The following is a 23294-nucleotide window of genomic DNA, read 5'->3' on the forward strand; positions in this document are numbered from 1 at the left end:
GGAACATCCAGCCCACACGGCCGGCTGTATCCTTTGTCTCCTCTGGCAACCGCTCAGCCAGAACCTGCAGGGCCCTCTCCACGCTGGCTGGAGAGCCATCCATGTCCTCCCACCCCTTGGGGGTCCGGCTCCTGAGAACAGTGTCTACCGGGCACCACACACTGTGTGGGGGCCACCTGTTCTCCTGCCCAGAGTCAGACACCATTCCTACCCGGCCGGAATCCTGCTCGCCATGCCAGGTGTCATGCCAGGTGTCCGATTGGGTGGAGGCCTCAGTGCAAGACGTCCACAACCCTCGGAGCCTACAGCAGCAGCAGGTTACCAAAAGGAAGGCGACGCCTTCTATGGCCAAGAGGGAGGTGTGCCATCTGGAGGCTCAAGTCTCCCAGGCAAACTGGAACTCCCGTTCCTGGCGCTGCTCCTCACCGGCCTCCTGAAGCTGAGCTTTCACGTGTATAAACTGCTCCATTACCCCTCTGGGCATTCTGGCTGGTGCCATACCCTGTTCGCTGTGCTTTGTGTCATGCGGGGTGTCACGCGAGGTTTCTGGTCCTGCTCCTCGCGTAAGAATGCAGGATATGGTGAGGCCAAAAAGGAACACCCAGGGAGCCATAGACAGGGGAGTCACACCGCTATATTCTCGCTGGCGGCTGGGTTGGAGACACAGGAAGCAGGAGCAACACGATGTGCAATCCGCTGTCTGCTTCTACTGCCAACCAACCAACCCCTTGCTAACTGCAATCTGCGCTTACTAGCTTAGTCATGGCAGTTATGTCAGTGGCTAATGGCTGACCAGCAACAGCTGATGGCCAGCTAGTTACAGCTGATGGCCATCTACTACCTGAGCCAGCACCTTTCCACGTGAGGCCGAGAGCCTGGAAACTGCTCTCTGGGACTCTGTCCCCACACGGCACTTGAATTCAATTTTTGCCCTCTTTATACTTACATTATGAAAAAGACATTCATGAGCAACTACGATTTAACAACTGAATATTTGTTTTCCATAAGAAACATCTCTCCCAAGCACACTCATGTTTTAAAAAATAAATTTTTTTTAAGTAGTAGGGTCTAAGAAGCACAATTATAATTTGATATGAAGTGTGAGACTGCAGTTTGTCTTTCACATATAATTGTTTAAATAAATGACCAGAAATAAACTTGAATAAACATTTGGACTTTTATGAATTTTTATTAGGATATTAAGATATTGAAAATAATACACATTCACAACAAAAGAGCATTAATCCATTTTCTTGACATGCATGTGGTATTCTGGACAAAATGGCCATATTATGTTTTCGAGTTTTAGAAATCAGTATTTCATAAATGAGTGCTGAGTGATGAGTTAAACTCCTATTCACAAACAGTATACAGTATTTTGCATATATCGATTATACTTAATTTTAAAGTTTATTTTCCAAAGTTAATGTTAAATGCCTGGTGCATATACTGTTATCAAGCAATTATTCTCATTGTCTTCCTTGACATGCAAATGTTTTACTAAATATAACTCTACAAGTATCATAGCTGCATATATTTCAGAAGTGGTCAGAACAGAGGAAGATGCTGGAAAGTTTGAATTCTTTCAGATCTGAATTCAAAACAGGAGATTTTCATCTATGTCTTCTGTAAGAGACGAAAGCAAAACACAATTTTAGAAAGTAGACAGAGCAATAACATAAACAAATAACGTCAGAGCTGGGGGATTAGAGAAGTCACTAAGGCAGTACGATGGTTCTCGGCCCTGGTAGGGCATCAATACCACCCATGAAGCTTTTAAAAAACACATCCTCAGTCTTCACCCCTGGTTTCTTGAATCAGCATTGCCCACGGGTGGGCCAAGGGCATGTATACATTTAGAAAGCTCTGCAGGTATAGTTCTGATGTAGGAGTCAGAACCACTGATAGAAGAGATTGAAGGGAGACCCTCCAAGAAGTGTCAACTGTACTAATCTGTAAGGATCGCTAAAATATATATAATACAAATCAATAGAATGATAGGGCCAAATTTCCAATTAAGTAATTGTGAAAGAACTTGTTGCCACACTATGGAAGAAGACTGCATCCTGTGGGGGCTACAAGCCCACCCTTTACCAGTATGGCACACCCTCACTCAGTAAGTGTTGAACAAATATTTAAAGCACATTAATTTGAAGTGTGCTGAACTACTATCCTGTCTGGGACACTAGGTAATTTTCCTGCCCAATATAAGTCTTCCTCTCACCCCAAGAGCGGGAAAGATTATGGGCTTTGGTATATTTCTTATGAGCAGTGACTTCATCTGTAAAATGGGGATAATAAGTCTCATTACTTATAGATTTACATATATTTGCACTTCTACTTTTTGTCTTGTTTCTGTTGTTTGGATGAGAGATGTTCCTCCTGCTGACTTTAAGGATAATCCTCTACCTGTGCCTCAGATCTCTTCCGACCTCAGAATTCTCCCCTTATTTCCGCTTGTTTTAAAGAATTATAGGTAGGGTCAGGGAGAGTTGAGAGATTGAGAGAAAGAATAGTGTGACACCGAGGTTCCTGGCTCCGGCCAGGGAGGGTACATAAGGGTACCTTCTCCTGAGATAGAAAACACAAGAACAGAAGCAGATTTGGGGGAGATGACAAATGCCATTTAGGACACACTGAATTTTGAAGTTCTTGAGAGACAATATACAGTTGATAGTTGAAAATATGGGTCCGTTTTTTAAGGCAGAGTCTGGGAAATGAGATACATATTTGGAATTCGTAGCATACAGAAAGTAATTGATACCAGGGAAAGGAATTAATTCCCCAAGGGAAAATGTGTTGAGTTACATGGAAAAGGGTCTAGCATTGAACACCAGGAAACAACATCTAGACGACAGATAGAGGAGAAAGAAGGAGTCCACGGAGGGGAATGAAAAGTCTCCTAAAAGGAAGAAAACACGGTAGTGCCATGTCTAAAGGGGTGTTTCAAAGAGAAGGAAGAGAGCACAGTGCCAGATGTTGCCGAGGTGTCAAGTAAGATAAAAGACTGAGAATATTGGTTGGACACAGAAATCAGGATATCTGGGGTGGCCTTGGTAAGAGCAGTTTTTAAGGAATGGTGGAGATGGAAGCCATATTCTATTGGTTCAGAAAGAATAGGCGATGAGAAAGGGTAAAGAGTGGCTGTTTGAAGGCAAGAAAATACTAGAGAGAGATGTAGAATTGAGGAAAGCATTTTGGGGAATAATAGAGGCTTGAGCACTCGTGCACTCATTCATTCATTCATTCATTCCTTCATTCATTCAACAAATCTTTACTGATGGTCCACATACTGCCATCATTGTTCTTGAGGCTGGATCTAGTCATACAGCATATGTAAATGCCAATGGGAAGAAACAGTACAAAAGGAAAAGATGAGGTTATAATTCTTTAAAACAAGCGGAGATAAGGGGAGAATTCTGAGGTCGGAAGAGATCTGAGGCACAGGTAGAGGATTATCCTTAAAGTCAGCAGGAGGGAACAGAAACTCTCTCATCCAAACAACAGAAACAAGACAAAAAGTGTAAGTGCAAATATATGTAAATCTATAAGTAATGAGACCCTACCTATTCCCTATCAAATATTATCTTACTATTTCCACATGTTACACATCTTGAATGTGTTTATATTCTTGGATATATCTTGAACATACTTATATTTTTAAATATGTATCTTGAATATGTCTATTTTTCTTTCCCCCAATGGAACCGATCTAGTTCAAGTTCTCCTCAAGTCTTGCTTGAATGTACCACATCCTCTCACACTGTTCTTTGGCTTCCCCACTGTCGTGCGGGGTGTCAGGAGTGACATGGTGAGGCCAAAAAGGAATACCCACGGAGCCATAGGTAGGGGAGTCACACCACTATACTCTCGCTGGTGGCTGGGTCGGAGAATCAGGAAACAGGAGCCATACAATTCTCAACCCTCACTGCGCCGCTTGCAGACTCAGCCACCATCTTCTTGCTAGCCCCAATCTGCTGCTAGCGTAGCCACGGCAGTTATATTAGTGGCCAATGGCTCACTGGTTACAGCTGATGGCCAACTAGCCACAGCTGATGGCCATTTGATCACAGTCGATGGCCATTTACTACCTGAGCCAGCACCTTTCTATGTGAGGCCGAGAGCCTGGAAACTGCTTTTTGGGGCTCTGTCCCCACACCCACAATGTAACCAAAAGAATCTTTTTAAAATACAAATCCAGTGAAACCACTCCCCTGTTTAAAACACTTTGGTGATCCTCTAGTATTCCTAAGGTAATATCTTTAATTGGCTTAGCAGGACCTGCAGGATCTGACTCGTTTACCCTGTTATTCTCACTGGGAAGGTTTTTCTGAAGATTCCTTTGGATATGTGGCACTATTTGTAATGACATGGGCAGTAAATAAATAAGACTTCTCCAGCTCTTAATTGAACACCCTTTTTACGCACAAGGAAAAGAAGACTTTCTGAGGATGAGCAGCACGCTCTAATTCAGGTAGCTAGTTTAGACAGAGCTGGAACATTTTAGTGCTTTTGGTTCAGAGGAAAGGCAATTAAAATTCAGGAAAACACTGGATAGAATTTATCTTGTCCTTCTGCTGACATCCCAGCCCCGAGGGAAGGAAGAGTATACTTACCAATAGAGATATATATTCTGTTGCTTTCCCTAGTTGCATCTCAAAGCAGTAAGGTGTTTATTTGTTCTGACTCAATATTTAATATCTGTTTTATTGGCTGACTGTGGTGATAATTCTTTCCCTTCTTCAAAATAACGTAATCAGAGCCAAACCGCAGTGAACAAACAAGACTATTAGGAGCTTTGCGAGTCACTGAGCTTTAAGCTCTTCTCGCTCTTCCCTGCAGAGCCTGAGTGAGCCTACATGCTGAAGAGCTGCCAGAAGTTTAAAACGAACAGCGAAGAGCAACGGGTTGCCTTAACAAATGGTCTCTGTTCAAATTTGCCTTTTGAGCACTCGTTTAAAATTAAAATGAAAGGAGTGTATGCCATCTAAAAGGGCATACATACACAGGTCCTGTCCCAGCTGTTATTCCCCTCTTCATAACGGTGGGGGCGGGCCAGCTGTACTTGGGTACCTTTTAACAAGGGAATTGGAAAAGACAGTGTTAACCATTTTTGTGGGTATATTTGAATTTTTAAGTACTGTGCTTATGGAAGAATAGGTGTTAGAAAGGAATTTGGCATTATTTGTATGGGTCTTGGTCTTAAAAGCTTGTAAATTTTTTTGAATGGTATAAATAGTGTGTGGTAACCGGCCTCCAGGATGGTCCCCAATGATCCCCACCTCCTGTATCTCCTCCCACATTGTAGCAGGGTTGGTCTGTGTGACCAACAGTATATGGCAGAAGTAATGGTATGTCATTTTTGAGAACAGGTTATAAAAGACATTGCAGCTTTAGTCTTGGCTATTCTCTGTCTCTCTTTCTCTGTCTCTCTGTCTCTCTCTCTCTGATCACTCACTCAGGAGGAAACCACATGCCATGCTGTGTGCAGTCCTATGGAGAGGACCATTGGTGAGGAACTAAAGCCTGACAATAGCCATGTGAAAGAGTTTAGAGCAGATCCTAAGCCAGAACCATCCATGTAAGCTATTCCTGGGTTCCTGACCCTTAGAAACTGTGGGAGAGATTTTAAGCTTCTAAGCTTCTAGGTTAATTTGTTATGCAGCAATAGACAACTAATACACAGAATTAGGTGCTTACAAAAACATACATTTTTTTTTTTTGCTCATTCCCGTTGTGCTTATTTCTCAGAATAGTATAGCAGAGAAAAAGTACTAACCTTTTCGGCTTACCTATTTATCCATAAATAACTAAATCTTCATACTCTCAACTCTTTCTCCCTAATTTTAAGGCATTATACATAAGCATGAAGAATATTTTTAAAGTGAAATTCACACAACTTGCCTCTTTTGGGGGAAATTCTGACCTTTGATGAACTTACTTTTCTTTACTGCTTGGTTGCATGTCATCCTACACATATGCTGTGCTTATATGTATAAAATGTCTGCTTTTGAGATTTGACGTTCACTGTTCATTTACATTCTGCAAGCAGTTTTGATTGCCTATTTTTTGATCATCTTTCAAACCTTGATTATTGAAAACATGCTTGCTCATAAAAATCAACTCTAGGTTAGGAAAAGAGAAGGAAGTAGATTAAGATATAGCCTCGCAAAACAAATGTCTAAATTTAAATTTCTCCACAGTGGGAGTAAAGAAAGAACCCTCTGATTTTTATTGTTTCTCCACCAAAGATGAAGTAATGGGTCACTTTTGGATTAAAGGAATAATATCTGGACACAACATGTGATGTAAGACCCAATTGTTAGTGTGTTGACAATGCATTGTAAGATTCTTCTGACGTCTCCTATTGTAAGATTCTTCTGACATCTCCCATCTCCCAGAATCAGGCTGGCTGTTTTACTCTTCACATGTGGTTTTTAAAAGTTTGGCTCCATAACCAGGTTAAAGAAGGATATAAAATCCTTCCTTTCTCAGAAGGGTAGCCTTCTGAGATTTGGCACAACTTTCTGGGTTCACATCATTTTCTTAGGCTTAACCAACTGCTGAGACCTCAACGCAGTTATGCCCTCAGTAGTCACACTTGCTATAAAGAGGGTTCCTCTTTACTTCCACTGTGGAGAAATTTAAATTTAGATATTTGTTTTGCTAGGCTATATCTTAATCTACTTCTTTCTCTTTTCCTAACTTCGAGTTGATTTTTATGAGCAAGCACGTCTTCAATAACCAAGGTTTGAAAGATATTCACAAAATAGGCACTCAAAACTTTGAAAACAGAGTATCATAAAGGAAGTAAGAAATAACCTGGCAATGACAACATGTGCACTGAAGGCTGCTGCCATTTTGTCTCTAGGTTTCAATTTGAACACGCAGCAGGACCTCTCTCTCAGAGCTGTAGGCCTTAGGGCTTGTCTAGAGAATGAGGATGAATTTACCTTCTTTAATTCCAAAGCAGTGGCCCCACTCCTTCAGGGTGATGTGCTTATCTTTGTTGGGGTCACACTCCTCAAAGAAGCGAGTTATGCAGTGTTCCATGGGCACCAGAGATGCTCGCAAAGGAGCAAGCTCGGAATGTGTCAAGACTCTGCAATGAAATCAATGGCAACTTGTTAACTGCGTTAGCTTGTGTATGAAAGTTGGCTCTCAGAATCACAAAGGCCATTTTTCTTCTACAAGGTTGCTGAGTATGCCAAATAAATAATAACACTCATGAAAAGCTGCAAATGAAATAAACTATTTATGGGTAAGATAGACAGCATTGGGAGCGTCAATTCACAAGGTTTCCTTCTTGACTGGGAACTGTCCTCCCTCCACCCTAAATTTATAGGGGTGCACCCCTATAAATTTATGCAATCTGTTTGTACAGCCTGGCTCTTATGCACTTGGCCATACCTGATTGTTCCAGATATAGGCACGTGACCGAATTGGGCCGATCCGATTACTACCTTGGGACTTTAGGATCAAGAATAAGAAAGAGTTGGAAGCGTTTTTGTGGGAGGCTGGACCCCAACATGTAAACGTGGGAGCTACAGCGTGGTTATAATCTGTTATTTTCAAAGCAGTTTTGTGGTTAGGCACCTAACTAGAATTGTTTGGCATTTCAGTATTCTAGAATGGAACTGGGAAATTTCCTAAAACTGTTTAGAATTCTCTTTGTAAAGATAACTAGACATTATATCAGGGAGGTGACCTAGCAATGGGAAGGTAAAGAGCTTTTACCTGTCCATAGGATGTTTGTCAAGTTCACTAAACTGCCAGTGCACAGGGTACACATACATGTGGTAGTTTTTCTTAAAGTCCCTTAAGAGAAGGTCGATGGAATGGTCCCCAGCCAAGAGCCTCTTTTCATCCAGGTAAATTTTCTTGACCTGGGATTAGGAAGGGAGAAGATCATCAGAAAATCAAACAAGTGTAATCAAATTATCAATAATATGACAGAGGTAAACAAGCCCAGGCCATCAAATGAGAGCAAATAAAATGCCTTCTAATCAACACTTCAGCCTTTCTTATTTCTACGTAGAATTATACCCAATGTTAAAAAAACCTATAGTTTTCAGAAGAAATTTGTCTTTTTTGATTTTTTTCTTTTAATCAAGTAATGTTTATGATATTCCTTAAAATTATGAGAAGATTTTAATGAAAAGGGCTGAACTGACTTGGGCAAAATTATTGGTTATATAGTGAAAAGCCCCACTCTTCCCCCGTTGGCATGTTCCATTCTTAATTTTCTGTGTATTTCCATCCAGTGCCTGCTGAGTCTCAGTTTAGCCCTAGTGTGATACTGTTTGGCCACCTCTGTTGAAATTTCTGTTTTGTTTCTAATGCTCTGAAGGGTTTCTGTGAGGATGTATTAAAGAGAGGATAGAAATTATTTGATGGCAATGCATGTAAAACTCTCAGCTTGTGATGTTACCCATTATTTCACTGAGTTACTGGAAGCAATCAGAACAAAACTTCTACCCATTTCCATGACCACATCTACCAACTTCCCTCCCTCCTTGTTATCATAGATGAACTTCCTTTGCTCCTCATCTAAGCCCATCTCACTGATGCTCAGGAACCCACCCCTTCTCATTTACTCAAGACTACCCTATAACAGTTGGGTACCTTTCCTTCTTCACTGGCTTATGTCCAGAAGCATACAAACATCCTCTACCATCTCCCACTGGTAGGTGGGACTCTTGAACTCACATTCCCCTCCAGCTGCCACCTCATTTCACTTTTTCCCTTTAAAGCAAAATGTCTTGAAAATATTGTTTATATTTACTGCTTCCACATCCTTCTTCCTGTTTTGGATCCTGTCCACTCAGGCTTTTCTCTTCCCTACTCTGCAGAAACAGCTCTTGTCAAGGTCAACTATGATCATGATTACCACATGCCAGATGAGTGGCCAACTCTCAGGCCCATCTTACAACCTATAAAAACAGTATTTGGCACAGTTAATGCACACCCTCTTTTTTGTTTTATTTTTGCTTCATAGCACGTTTCATCCCACCTGAAATATCTTATACATGTATTTACATGTATTTATATATTTGCATGTATGTTCATATTTGCACATATAAATACATATCTACACACACACACACACACAAACACACACACAGAGACATTTGTTGAGTCTTATCTTTTTGCCTAGAATGTAAGCTCAGGAAAGCAGAGATTTTTGTTGGGTTCATTGCTATATCTCCAGCAGGTAAATTAATTCCAAGTACTTAGAATGTACTCAGTAACTATTTGATGAGTAAATTTTTCCTGGAACTTCTGGACTCAGTATTTTGCACATTTTAATCTTAACATATTAATTACATTGTGAAATGATGGATTTCCATTATATCATAAATCTACGTCTGACCTATGAGGACAAAAAGATGTTTAGATTTAAATAACATGTCTGGGCCTGAATGTATAAATGCTGGACTGAGGTTCAGTTTACTCAACCAGAGGTTGCTCTAGGTATGAATTAAAGTGCCCTTGGTCAGGCTACTGCCCTTTGTACAGGAATGGCGAGGTTTGGCCATGTCCCAAACCTTGCGGCATGAACGTTGACCATTACTGCTCTGTTAATCCATATGTGCTAACCAGGTATGGGGAGGCACAATGGGCTTTTGCCGATATGCCGAGGGAGGTAGCCGCTCCCACCACCCGGGCACTTTTTCTTCAGGCCCTGTAGGAGACCCGTGGCAGCTGACCCATGGAGAACTTACTTTATTTCTCTGCTTCTCATTTAGATATCCAGCATGTTCAGGGTTAGACTCATAAAGCTGCATGAGAATATTCTTGAGCCAGTCTCTCATCCTTAGAGGAAACTGAGTCACTTCAAAGTCCGTACAAGTGGGAATAGCTGTTTCAAGCAGAGAGTAAATAGAGTTTAATCTTCGGGTCTTACTCCTATCCTATGGCAAGACCTCAGAATAGGAAGCTTAACAACTTCCGGTGACCGATGGCTTCCTCACTGCCCCACCACCACAACAGTGGTCTTCAACCCTGGTGGCACAACAGAATTGCCTGGGTGTTTTAGAAACATATCAGATGCCAGCTTCCATTCAAAGAAATTCTGATTTCATTGGTCTGGGGTGAAGCCTGGGCCTCAGGATGTTTCAAAAGCTCAAAAGCTAATTTTGATGTGCAGCCAGGGCTGAGATCCACTTCTCTAGAACTAGAGAGATGGAATTCAGAGGTGGAGGACACGGGGGAAAAGAGAAAACGGGAGAAGTTAGTTTATACTGTGGTAACAATATAATAGTTTCAAATCTCAGTGGCTTACAGAAACAAAAGTGGTTTAGTTTTTCAGTTTTATTGAGATATAATTGACATACAACACTGTCTAAATTTAGGTGTGCAGCAGAATGACTTGACACACATATATTGTGAAATAATTACCACAATAAGTTTACTTAACATCCGTCACCTCATATGGTTCCAATTTTTTATTTTACTTGTTTTGAGAACTTTCAGAATCTGCTCTCTTAGCAATTTTCAAATACAGAGGGTGCCAAAAACATGCATACGCTTTTTAAGAAAGGAAGGACCTGTACTAAAATTGTAATACTCAATATACACCAATAACAAAAGACGAATACAAGTCATGTGCATACATTTTTTGGCACCCTCGGTATACCATTGACCAGTGTTAACTATATAGTCGTCAGGTTGTACGTTATAACAAAGGTTTATTTCTTGATCTTGCTTCACATCCAATACGAGTTGACAGGAGGACTCTGCTCATCGCAGTCTCTCTGACACTCAGCATGATGGAGACTCCACCATCTCAACACAATCTTGGCACAAGGAAAAGGGAGCCTGGAGAACCACACACTAGCTCTGAAAGGCTCTCGCCCAGAACTCACATGGATGACTTTTGCTCAGATTTCACTGGACAAAGCAACTCATGTGGCCATATCTAAAATCAAGCATGCTGAGAAGTTTAATCCTCTCATGTGTCTGGAAGTAGAGGAAACCGGAAATACTAGTGAATACTGCTAATATGGAGAATCACTTAGTGACAAGGAGATCCAAAGATAACTGAGAGTATCTTGGGAAAGGAAGACAATTTTTAAAAACTTCTGGGAGGATATGTTGTCATAAAACTTCTTGGCAGAGGCTTAACTTAACTTGGGAAGAGGACAAATAATTTAGCAAAATTCCAATGATTCATTCAGTTATTAAGTGGATCACATTATCATAGTAGTTCTGAACCCTGGCTGCACATTAGAATTGTCTAGGTTACTTTAGAAACAAATGAAAAAACAATGCCAGCATTCCAAACCACTCTAATGAAATTGAAATCTCTTAGAGTTAAAGCCTGGACATTATTGTTATTTTTTTTTAAGCTTCCCCAGTTTTTTTCTAATGTGCAGTCTCGTTTCAGAACTACGTTAAGCTTTTTCCTTTTGCATATATATGAGTACGTATGCATATATTATAGAGATATGCACAGATTCACCAAAAACCCTCTCAGGAAAGGTGGTTGGTTGTAGTGATGGGATCTTACATTTGCAGGCTCCAAAATAATCCAGCTGCAGGTGGTGCCCCTTTTTGGTTCCCTCCAGTCTGCACTTAGCAGCAAACAGATGACAGGAGCTAGCATAAGTCTGATTGTCGGTGCCACAAACCTAGGAAAGACAAGCAGGAGAATAAGCTTATGTTTCCGAATGTTCATTGGGAAAACACTCTGCTCCTTAAAGCTCATAGTCTGTCTGGCAAACTGTGCTGCGACAGATATGGTCGGGTAGGTCAGGCTATTATCATCATAACTATCCCATTTGGCACGCAAAAAATCAATTAAATTATACCACTGATGATGACAATTTAGTTCCAGATGAGTTCAGTACAATGAAAACTGCAGATGTTTCAAGGGTAGAATGAATTTTAAAATGAGTTCTATAGATCAGCACCATTGTTACCTCTTTAGAGCACAGTTGACATTCTTTGATTTTTGTTGGCATTTGGTCCTATTTAATATTAATTCAAATATTAGGTGATAATCTGGGCATTTACCTTTTTTTATACAAAAAAAAATTAATTGCAAACTGCTTTCAAATCACTATTTGGTGTCCCTTAGGGATCATTTCGTAGAATACTTACTTGATCAAGGACTTTTGTAGGAGGACAAGTCACTGGATCTTGGCAAACACAGTGAGGTTTTCCTTGTTGGTCAGCCTTACACATGTGTCCTTTCTTACACTGGAAGTTCATGCAAGAATCTAAGAGAAAAGTTTGAACAGGAAACGTGGACTAAGTCAAACTGAGTATGTAAGCTCAAATTCATCTGGACAATTAGCTCCATTTTCATTAACAAGAGAAAATTTGGGAAAATATTAGAAATCATTTTAATGCTAATTTTCAGGTGGGATCATCTGGTATCAGACTATTACACAAAAATCTAGATTTTCTGTGCAGTTGGGTTGGAGATTGAAAAAGAACAAACAGCTCTTCTTAACCTGCCTGCAATGGTCGTAGTCTGAAGTCTATAGTGCAGTTTTGTGCACGTTGTTCAGAAGTTAAATAAGTCACAATAATTGTATTGTGTTGAAATTAAAAATGTGTGTGATTGGGAATTAGGTCTTAATTAAATATGGGATCTAAATTCACTGGTAAGTTGTGGATTTGAGAATAAATAAGGTAGAATTAATTCATCTCAGAAGGAGAAGGATGTAGAGAAAAAGAATTCTAGCTTTTGCAATAATATCACAATAAAACTTACAGTTTGTAAACACATTTACCCATAGTTGTCCCCCCTTTCTCTGTGTGGGGGGTTATGTTCCAAGATCCCCGGTAGATGTCTGAAAGCATGGGTGGTATTGAACACTACATACTCTGTTTTATCCTATACATACATACCTACATACACACATATGATAAAGTTTGATTTATAAATTAGGCGCAGTAAGAGATTAACAACAACAATAATAAAACAGATAAATTATAATAATATACTGTAATAAAGATTATGTGAATGCGGTCTCTCTCTCTCTCTCACTGTACTGTACTCACCCTTCTTCCTCTTGTGGTGATGTGAGATAATAAAATGCCTATGTGATGAGATGAAATGAGGTGAATGATGGAGGCATTATGACGTAGTGTTCAGTTACTACTGACCTTCTGATGATACGTCAGAAGGAGGGTCACCTGCTTCCGGTGATCCTGGATCATTGAGCCATGACGATGTCAATGGTTGGGAAATTTAATATTTTCAGACCCTAGTTGACCATGGGTAACTGAAACCGTGGAAAATGAAACTGAAGATAAGAGTGGACTACTCTATATCATATGTGTGCAAGAGAATGTCAACAATTCATGAGAGCATTTCTTTGGGGAGGATTAGGGAGAGGAAAAATTCTGTGCAGTAGTCACACATGAAGAGCTGAAGATAGCTCAGTGTGGCTAATTCTATCTCTTCCTTGACATAATCACAAATAGCTTGCTGAGTTTGTACTCACCAACACCGTACAACCTCACGTTGACTTCGCTTGAACTTTCATCTTCATTTGGTGAGAGCTCTGCTCTTTTGGCCTTTATAATAACAAGAACGGAAGTTGAAATTTATTGGAAGGCTGTTACATAATTTTTATTTCCACTGTGCATAACTTCACAGAGCTTTTCATACCCAAATAATTTCAGATCTCAAAAAGAGACACCAGCCACAGCCGTGGAAATAGACACTAACCCTTTGAGAACAGGAGCCATTTCTATCTTTCTCAGCTCTGTTCAGCATGGTATCTCTGAGGATGACTCAATAAAAGTTGAAACTACCATCAGGATTAAAGTTAGAATCTCTCCTTTGGATTTGGGGAAACAGTAGAAATGTAGTATTATGATGTGATTCTGTGGTTAAGACATGGTTATGTCAGTAATCTCTATGAAGCTGTTAGTAAAAGTTTCTTACCAGGTTTCTAAAGTGTAAGAAAACTCCTATTTTAGAACAGCAGCAGAGTTCTCAGTAATCAAGTTTACTATTGACCTTGCCCACCAAAAGCTGTGTCAGGTCCTGGTAGGCGGCTGCCAGGGTTTTGCATGAAATTTCCAAATGCTTAAACAACCAAATAAGAATATGCTTCTCCCCCATACCCACCCACCCTACTGCAGTTTATGATTATCACTTCTAGTGTGTCTTTGCTTAATACAGTTGTAGCGGAAGTCTCTCTTTGTTCTTAGTCTTTATAGCTAAATTAACAAATGTTGCCGGGTCTCTTATCATTGTAAAGGCATTTGGCCAGACATTGGTGATTCAACTTGATATGACATGGCAACTACCTGCTCTCAAGGCATTAGAGTAGCAATTGTCAGAATGTCCCGTCCCTCATACCTGTCAGAATTTAGAATTCTAGTTAGCTCCAGGGACTTTCAATGGCCAGTATCTATCTGTGGTTTCAAAACCATGGAATTCTACTTGGCTTGCTCAAAGAACAGACTGAAAGTTCTGGGGAATTAACACCCCTCCAGGCTCTCCTCAGCCTGTATAAATACCCCAGCTCTCTCTCTCTACATGGGGAAATTCAGAGGAATGAGCTTTACATGGCTTTCTCCAGGTACTTTTTTTTTTTTTTTTTTGCTGTTAAGAACACTGTTTATTATGTGAAAAAGTATCTTTTTTTGTGAAGATTTCTATAAGAAATATCTGTCTTACTGCCAAGAATTTTATCTCTAGGCAATTGATTTATTTAAAGCTACTGGACCCAAATGAATGTGTAACTGACAATTTCTTTTGATTCGCTTCCTTTCCTTCCCTGTGTCACTTCTTCACTCCTCTTTGTTCCCTGAACTTGCCAAAAAAAAAAAAAAAAAAGTGCTAAAGTCCAGGGTCTGCTCCTAGGGGAACCCAACTAAAACAGGCATTTTCAGCCTCATGATGGAGATGCAGAGGAAAGCAAATAACTGTAATATATTTGGAGATGTACTGCTAGAGATAAGCACAGGAGACTGGGAGAGCGCGGAGAAAGGTCATGGCTGTTTCTTGATAAAGCTAACTGCTTTATCAGACAAGCATCATTGTACTTAATCCCACCCCTTGGTTCATGGGTACCTACATTCACATTTTCATGTGTTCTTTCTCTTTGCTCCTCATATTTGATGTGATGGTAATTGGAAGTAGCTTTTTCATCCTCATGGAAGGCCTCACTTGGGATGAAGTAGCTGTCACTTGCACCATGTCTGGGGCCATCATCACCATTATCAGTAGGATCTGTGAGCAAAGCCTCAGAAACAGTCTTTTTATCTGTCTCCTCAGGGTTGTTGATAACTTCAAGGCCAGGTTTTCCCTCTTGGCTCTGCTGTTCAGTATCTTGATTGTGCTTTTCGAGTTTTGATGAAGTTTCCTCTTCCATCTCTTCATGAGAGTTACCATCTTCTTGTTCTTGGTGACCCTGCTCAAATTCATCTTTCTGCATCTTGCTTACTTGAGTTGGTTGATTGGACTCTTCCAAAATATCATCAGATTGCGTATTGGCTTCTTCCTGCTTCCTGCTAGGATGCTCCTCCGAAAATTCTCTTTCCCTTTCTTGGTTATCATTGTGGGTACCAACTTCACCTTGCTCTTCTTCCTCTTCCGCTTCTCCATTGGGACTGTTTGGATCCTGCTCTTGGTTTCCTTGATCACTTAGGTCATGGCCATATATGCTGCTCCTGTTCAACTGAGATTGTGAATCATTTATGGGCTGTCCTTGGTTTTCCTCTGTGATGTTTTCTTGTTGGTTAGAATCTACAATGGAACTAACATCATGAGCAAGTAAATCAATGTTCTCGGGGAGTGTTTTCTCTTGAGGCTCACTCGTATCTTCTTTTAGGTCTAATGTACCTTCAGTTGGTATATACTCCAAATTCTCACTTAAGTCACTTTTGCTTTCCTCTTCATCCTGTAATCCAAGCTCTGGGCTGTAACTCTGGTTCTGATCTGCTGATTGGTTTTCCTCCTTTGACTTTATTATTGAAGAGTTTTCAGCCTTAAAAAAAAAGTTTATTTTGAAATTATTTTGAAAAGATAATTTAATATATACATCACATTTATAATTTATAAGCTAACAATGTTTAGTATTCTTTTTCTTCATGTATCATGTAAATTTATTTATGATGTTCTTCACATTCTATAGCTAGAAGTTGTATCTGAATTTGAATTTTGTGAAATGAAACAATTATATAGCATGTCAGCCCAAGCAGTAAAACTGATTAAATCTCACAATTCTTCAAGTGATTGGAAGTGGTTGACGTGATCATCTTTAAAAATATTAAACTGAGATGAGGATGAAATAATCTCTTTGACCATGCTTGGAAATGGAAACTTTTGGAGACTTTAAAAATTACATTAGCTCAACCATGTTACCTTTACCTCGTGGTGGGGATGGTCTTCTACGTATACTGCCGTTTCTGTGTCATTTTCTGCATCGTCAACCCTTAAAATGGGCACAGTAGTGTCATCAGGTGTTACCAACGTTTCAGCCTGTTCGACGGAACTCAAGGAATCAGCAGTTGGCTGGGGATGATCAGATAAGAACCTTGCATTTGTCTGAAAAAATTAAAAACTGGTTTGTGTTATTCATGTCTAGACATTAATGTTCAAACTTTTCAGTTTTTATTATCATCATTAATAGCAATATTTCGTTTCTATCATCAATTAAATGATATTTTCTAGAATTTTTAAGGATAAAGCAAATATCCAGAATGTAATCTTAAGTGAAAACAGAATCCCAATCATGTTTAAGAAAAAAAAAATACACACACACACACACACACACACAAACACACACACACACACACAAACACACACATATCTCTAAGAGACTGGATTAAAATAAAACAAAAATGATTTTAATAATAGTGACCTTTGAGTTTGGAATTATTTTTTTGTGTTTTTCAAACTTTTACAAGCATTCATACTTTATGATTTTGATAAGTGTTTTTTAGCAGAAAGTAGAAGTCAAATTAACTCAATCATAGGATATAATGTACATTTTTTAAAGTTAACTTTTAAGTACTCACTGATAATTAACAGAAAGGTTATACACATTTTATTTGATATTTGTTTACTTTGTTAACACTATCAGCTTTATATCCATCAAGAAATCTTTTAATAAAAACAATGTAATCTTCACTAATTAAAAAACTGTGAAACAGAGCACCAAATCTAGTAAGGAAGAGCAGCTGCTATTTCCACTAGGGATGGCTCTATCTATTTTTAGCAAGATTGGGGGCATAGACGAAGAGTTGGGCACACGATGAATAGTTGAACAACTGGACTTAGAGATAGGACACCTCCCTTCAAGTTTTGACTCTGCTATTTACTATCTACTTGTGTTTTTGTTAATCTCTACCCTGACATCTCTCAAGGAGAAGTGAGCAGAAATATGAAGATAAGGTTATGTACGTTAAAATATTTTGTAACTTTTAGGGAGTTACCCAAGTGAAAACTTACCACTGCTTGTAGTGTCACTCAGTGGTAATAATATGAACTGTTTCATATCTTAGGTAAGTAGTCACCATGGGTCTTTATTAGAGAGATGCTGTGGACATTCAGATGTTAGATCCAGGTGTAAGAATAAAACTCAGATTCTATTTGGATTGGCTCGTGTTTACTCCATCAGCAGGTTCTGTAGTGCTGATTTTGCAATATAAAGAAAGCCATGAAGTACAGGATTTATTTTAGATTTAGTTTGCTCTCTTTCTTCTTATAACCTTTCCAGCTAAGTTAGGAGTACTATATTTGAAAATATTGCCAAAGAAGCTATTATTAAGAAGCAAAAGGAGAAAGAATGGTGACCAGGTTGGCAAGTTGCTGGCAGGGGCACCATGGAAGCCAATAGCTAGAGGAGATTTTAGGCTTCTTAGTGGAGAGCTGCTCTCTCTTTCTGTTCCCTTTCTCCTTCACTCGCCTTCCCCCATCGAAGAAATGCACAAAAAAATAATGGCAGTTTATCTTCTTTCAGAAATTTTCTGAAATAAAATTGTTTTATCATTATGCTCACATCTATATTTATAACAATATACCCTCTGCAAATCTACATGGAGTCTTCTAACCACACAGAATCAACCCACAGAATCAATCAATCCTGTGGCTCAGAATTGAACCACCGAATCGGTCCACACAGATCAATCAACCAACCACTTTCAGATTGATTTTCCTCAGGCACAACGGAAAATGATACAAGATTTCTAATCGGTAAATCTATTTTGAGCATTTGACTGGGTCTACATGATAACAAATTGTCCTAAAAAGGAGGATGGCTTAATGGATTAGAAAACAAAACCCTTACATATGCTGACTACAAGAGACTCACTTTAGATCGGAAGACACACACAGACTGAAAGTAAAGAGATGGAAAAAGATATTTCATGAAAATGGAAATGAAATAAAAAAGCTGGGGTAACAATACTTATACCAGACAAAACATTTTAAACAAAAGCTATAACAAGAGACAAAAAAGGACCCAGTAATCCCACTTCTGGGTGTTTATCCAAAGAAACCCAAAACACTGCTTTAAAGGGACGTGTGCATCCACATGTTCATTGCAGCATTGTTTACAATGGCCAAGATGTGGAGGTAGCCTGGGTGTCCATCAATGAATGAATAGATAAAGAACAGTTGGTACATATATGTAATGGAATATTACTCAGCCATAAAAAAGAATGAAATCTTGCCATCTGCGACAACATGGATGGACCTAGGGCGTATTGTGCTGAGTGGACTATGTCAGACAGGGAAAGACAAATGCCATATAATTTCACTTACATGTGGAATCTAAATGAACAAACCAAACTGAAACAAACTCATAGATACAGAGAACAATTTGATGGTTGCCAGAAGGGAGGGGTACTGGAGGTGGGTGACAAAGGGGAAAGGATTAAGAAGTACAAATTAGTTGTTACACAGAAGTCATAGGGATGTAAGGTATAGCATAAGTAATATAGTCAATAATATTGTAATAACTATGTATGGTGTCAGATGGGTACTAGGTCTATTGGAGTGATAGATGGGAGGCAGTTGGGGAGTGGGTGAAAAAGATGAAAGGATTAAGAAATATAAATTGGTAGTTACAAAATAGTCATGGGGATGTAAAGTATAGTATAAGAAGCATAGTCCATAATATTGTAAATATGTATGGTGTCAGAAGGGTACTAGATTTATTGGGGTGATCACTTTGTAAGTTATAGAAATGTCTAATCACTAGCTTGTACACCTGCAACTAATATAATATTGTATGTCAAATGTAGTTGAAAAATAAAAAATATATATATTTTAGAAAATTGTCCTGAAAAGGAAACCTCTGGAATGTGTCTATATGCAGGCGTGTCATTCAAACATTCGGTTGAAAGACACTTTTGATGCCTGTTTACATAGCAGCAACAGCTGCCAGGGAAGAAAAAAAGTACAGGAAAAAACAGTGGTTCAGAGGGAACTCCTTTTTGTGCTGAACATAATTTATCCCACTTTTGTAATTTCCTTTTTTAAAATAAGAGTTTATTTAAGCCAAACTGATGACATATGCTGGGGAGTAAGATCTTAAATACTTCCCCACGTTTGTAATTTCTGAGGACAATGTATAATGCTGGAGTAGCTTTCTATTCCTGAAGCATGATTCTTAGCATTGGTCATCCATTCTGTTTCCTAAGAACTGCCTGGTCTGGGTGGCACGGTGTTTGTCTCTGCTGACACATCTATCAACCAGAAGCTAGCCACCATCTATCCAAAAAGCAAGGATAGAATCTTAGATGTGGAGAGGGAGGGAGAGAAGGGACAAAAGATAAATTGCTTTGTCCATTTAAAGGAGCCTGTTTCCTCCATTTGGTGAAATAGAAAAAAAATACACAAATCCTTTAGTGTGATTAAGGATGATACGATCATCCAGCCATGGTTCCATATATGTAACTTTCAGTTTATTTTGAGGCTGCTGACATGGTCTCAAATAATCCAATTTGTATCCGGCTTATTTATTACTGTGTGAATGGTAGGGCCAGTATATCTGACCGTGAAGAAAAGAATGTTCTAGTCCTGTCTGCTTTCAGCACGTTTGCTTGGACAACCCCCCCAAGAATGAGTTAGGAACTGATTTGAGGTTACCATACCATTTCCTGTCCCTAACCCCTTATTCCAGACTCAGAATTTCTCATTCAGTTTGTATATGATCTTAAAGAAAATGCTGCTGGAGAGTATGGGCGTGCACTCCAAGATTTCTCATATTATTAATGTGATGAGCTTCCATAGACTTTATTTCTTCCTGTTCTCTTTGGTATTTGGGCATATTCCCTGGCTAATGAACTGATAACTAACACTTCCAGCTGCATATTTATTACATCTTGTAGAACCTGATAGTTTTTAAAAGAAATATGTTTTTAAAAAAGTAACTTATCTCAATTTTTCTAGTCATCTATTCCTTGCTGGGATAAAATAACAACAACAACAACAACAACAACAACAACAATAATAATATGATTAAGATAAAAAGAGAGTTTCAAACCACTGTATAGGAACATTTTCTTTTAAATGGAGGATTTCTAAGCTAGATGTCAGGAGGGAGAGATGTAATAACAGAAGAAAGAATATTTACCGGGATTGCGGCTGCAGTTCCCAAAATGTTCAGGAAAAAAAGCACAGTCTTCATGTTTCCTAGACCTGTGAACCAAGCAGACAATTAGCAGTGGTGGGTATAAGTTTCCTTATGAAAGAGTATCTAATAATCTTCTTAGCAAATATTGAGCTTGATATTGTCCTTTGTATTTAAAGGTAATTATCTTCGTGGGCTAACATGTCTGAAAAGACAGATTAATGGCAGTTTTTACTCAGTTGTGAGAATGATTCCTTGATTTTTTGGCTCAGCTGTGTTCAGTGGAAACTCTATTTATGATTGTTCTTCCTTGAATGAAAACTTCGTAACATTTGAGAGTGTTCACAGTGAAGATAAAAGTCATCAAGTGAAGTAATGTGGTATATAAACAAATTGACTCTTTGGTAGTGGGGAAACCCATGCATTCAGTGAAGATGTTTAGGAATGAGACATTGCAATGCCCTAAAGGTACCACCAATGTTCACCTAATTTAGAGGTCTCACACTGGCAATCTGTGAGTTAGCAGTGTCCTGCAGATGGGTTTGGTTTGGTAGGCACTGTGTGTTTTAAATTAGCATTTAAAAATCCAGAGGTTTCACATAAAAATCCAGATTTGCAATTTCTCTTGAACTATTAGCAACAGCAGGGCTTCATGACGACAGTTGGCTCCATCTGAGTAGATACTATGCTGTATAAGGGATGCTGGCATTTGTACCTGGTCTGTTTCACTTTTGTTATTTGCCTTGCATTTGAGTTTCGTTATTTCCAAACTAGCTTCTTCAGTTTAGAGATGAGACAAGTGAGCCTAAGAGGCTAAGTAAATCGGCCTCCTCATGAACTCTCTTAAAAGGAGTGAGCTGTCTACATTTTCTTTCAGTGTATCCATAAGTCTCATAGTCTGAACTCTGGGATTAAGGATACAGGTTTTGGATTTTAATAGAGATTTTTTTTCTATCTCTGGATTTCCCAGAAATAGTCGGTAACCCTTTTGAAATATTTTTTTAATCATAGTTTTATACACAAATGCATCCAAAGAGATTTAAATAATACTTGAGGTTTATAAATAAAGTGAGTAATTTCTTCTGCTCAATATTTCTAAATAACATGCTTAAATGGATATTTTAAAATATATTACGTTAAGCTGTTATACTGATTTAATACCGTAACAGCTATCACTTCACACAGACATGCGACTTACGCAGGCACACACACGCATACCATTCTCTTCTCATCCTTCTTCCCCTCGCCTCTCTACCTAAAATAATTGTATCACAATCCTTATTTAAACCATTTTTTAACATTTATGACAATATAAATATTCTTCACACCTCAGCCAAGTAGTAATTTCCTGTTTTGAATTATACTCAAATTTCTTTTCTTGAACAATATTTTGATTTTGTCTGGACCTAGAAACAGCCTCGTTTTTTAAATGTACTTTTCCATGTACCCATTATTTAACCTTCTAAATTTTTGAACAAAATCAAAAAATTCCTTTTAACATGATAACAACAACAATAACAATAAAACCACCACAGTGAACCCACAAAGAAATCCTCCAGTCTCATTTTCCCCCTTTGAGAGGTCCCTCCCAGAGTGTCAGTTCTCATGCTCCATTTGACTTCTTTTCTATTGGGATCTCTAGTCACCACCACCCTGGGAATCCCCTTTGCTCTTTTCTTGTGTTTGAGTTCTTGCTTCCTGTGTCCCATATGTGTTTCTTTTTTTGGTGTTCTCATTTTCATGGAGCACATTCTCCAGAAGCTTTCTGAGAAACAGTCATATAGGAGACAACATTTTTGAGACTGCATATCAGAAAAACATCTGTATTTTTTTCTTCACTTGATACATAGTTTAGCTGGATATAGAATTTTAGCTTGGGAACTTTTTAGTCTCAGAGTTTTAAAGCATGTTTCATTTTCTTCTAGTTTCCAGTGTTGCTAGTAAGAACTCCAATGTCAGTTTCCCTCACTTATTTATAATGAGATTGTTTTATTCTTCCTGTCGAAGGCTTTTAAGTTTTAATATTTATCCCCAGTGTTCCAAAATATTACAATTTCTGCCTTAGTTTGGGTCCTTTTAAATTTATTTTAGGTACTAATTCTTTGAATTCGGACATTTATATATTTCAGTTCTGGGAGACTTTTTACCTGTTAAGTTCTTTGATAATTTTTGCCCCTCTATTTTTTAATTTGTCTTTTGTTTCTGATATTCATGTGGGGTCTCAGCTCCTGCTCCGCGCACAAGAACACAGGCTATGGTGAGGCCAAAAAGGAACAACAACGGAGCCATAGATAGGGGAGTCATAGCACTATATCGTCGCTGGAGGCTAGGTTGGAGACACAGGAAGCAGGAGCCTCACGATCCACAATCCACCATCTGCTTCTCTGCCAACCAACCAACCAACCCCCTTGCTAACAGCAATCTGCCATACTAACTGCAATTTGTGCTTGATAGCCTAGCCATGGCAGTTATAACAGTGGCTAATGGCTAACCGGTAACAGCTGATGGCCGTCTACTACCTGAACCACCACCTTTCCATGTGAGGCTGAGATCCTGGAAACTGCTCTCTGGGACTCTACCCCCACATCATGTTAGTTAAATGTCAGAATTCTTGGGTTGATGCTCTAATTTACTTACTATTTTTGCTCCTCTTTTCCATCTTTTTAATATTATTCTGGGAAACTTCTTCAACTTTATCTTTCATTTCTTCTATTGATTTTTTAAACATTTTGCTCATATGAC

The 23294-nt window shown here is 38.9% G+C and overlaps 1 protein-coding gene across 3 annotated transcripts in view; it reads right to left on the minus strand.

The window, feature by feature from the left end:
* Positions 1 to 1158: 1158 nt before the first annotated feature.
* Positions 1159 to 23294, minus strand: part of SPARCL1 (SPARC like 1) — a 53612-nt gene continuing 31476 nt past the window's right edge. For 2 of the 3 annotated variants that reach the window (XM_033105645.1, XM_033105644.1), the window contains 10 exons: positions 20556 to 20620; positions 16337 to 16519; positions 15048 to 15959; positions 13461 to 13533; positions 12106 to 12224; positions 11513 to 11633; positions 9726 to 9862; positions 7738 to 7886; positions 6954 to 7102; positions 1159 to 1626 (listed from right to left, as the gene is read on the minus strand). In XM_033105645.1, the coding sequence (XP_032961536.1) occupies positions 1598 to 1626; positions 6954 to 7102; positions 7738 to 7886; positions 9726 to 9862; positions 11513 to 11633; positions 12106 to 12224; positions 13461 to 13533; positions 15048 to 15959; positions 16337 to 16519; positions 20556 to 20609 (1926 nt within the window). In that variant the 5' untranslated portion in view covers positions 20610 to 20620 and the 3' untranslated portion in view covers positions 1159 to 1597. The remainder of the gene's footprint in view (positions 1627 to 6953; positions 7103 to 7737; positions 7887 to 9725; positions 9863 to 11512; positions 11634 to 12105; positions 12225 to 13460; positions 13534 to 15047; positions 15960 to 16336; positions 16520 to 20555; positions 20621 to 23294) is intronic. The other variant, XM_033105646.1, reaches the window with a different exon arrangement.

Source organism: Rhinolophus ferrumequinum, chromosome 5 (assembly GCF_004115265.2).
Source record: "Rhinolophus ferrumequinum isolate MPI-CBG mRhiFer1 chromosome 5, mRhiFer1_v1.p, whole genome shotgun sequence".
Taxonomy (NCBI): Eukaryota; Metazoa; Chordata; class Mammalia; order Chiroptera; family Rhinolophidae; genus Rhinolophus; species Rhinolophus ferrumequinum.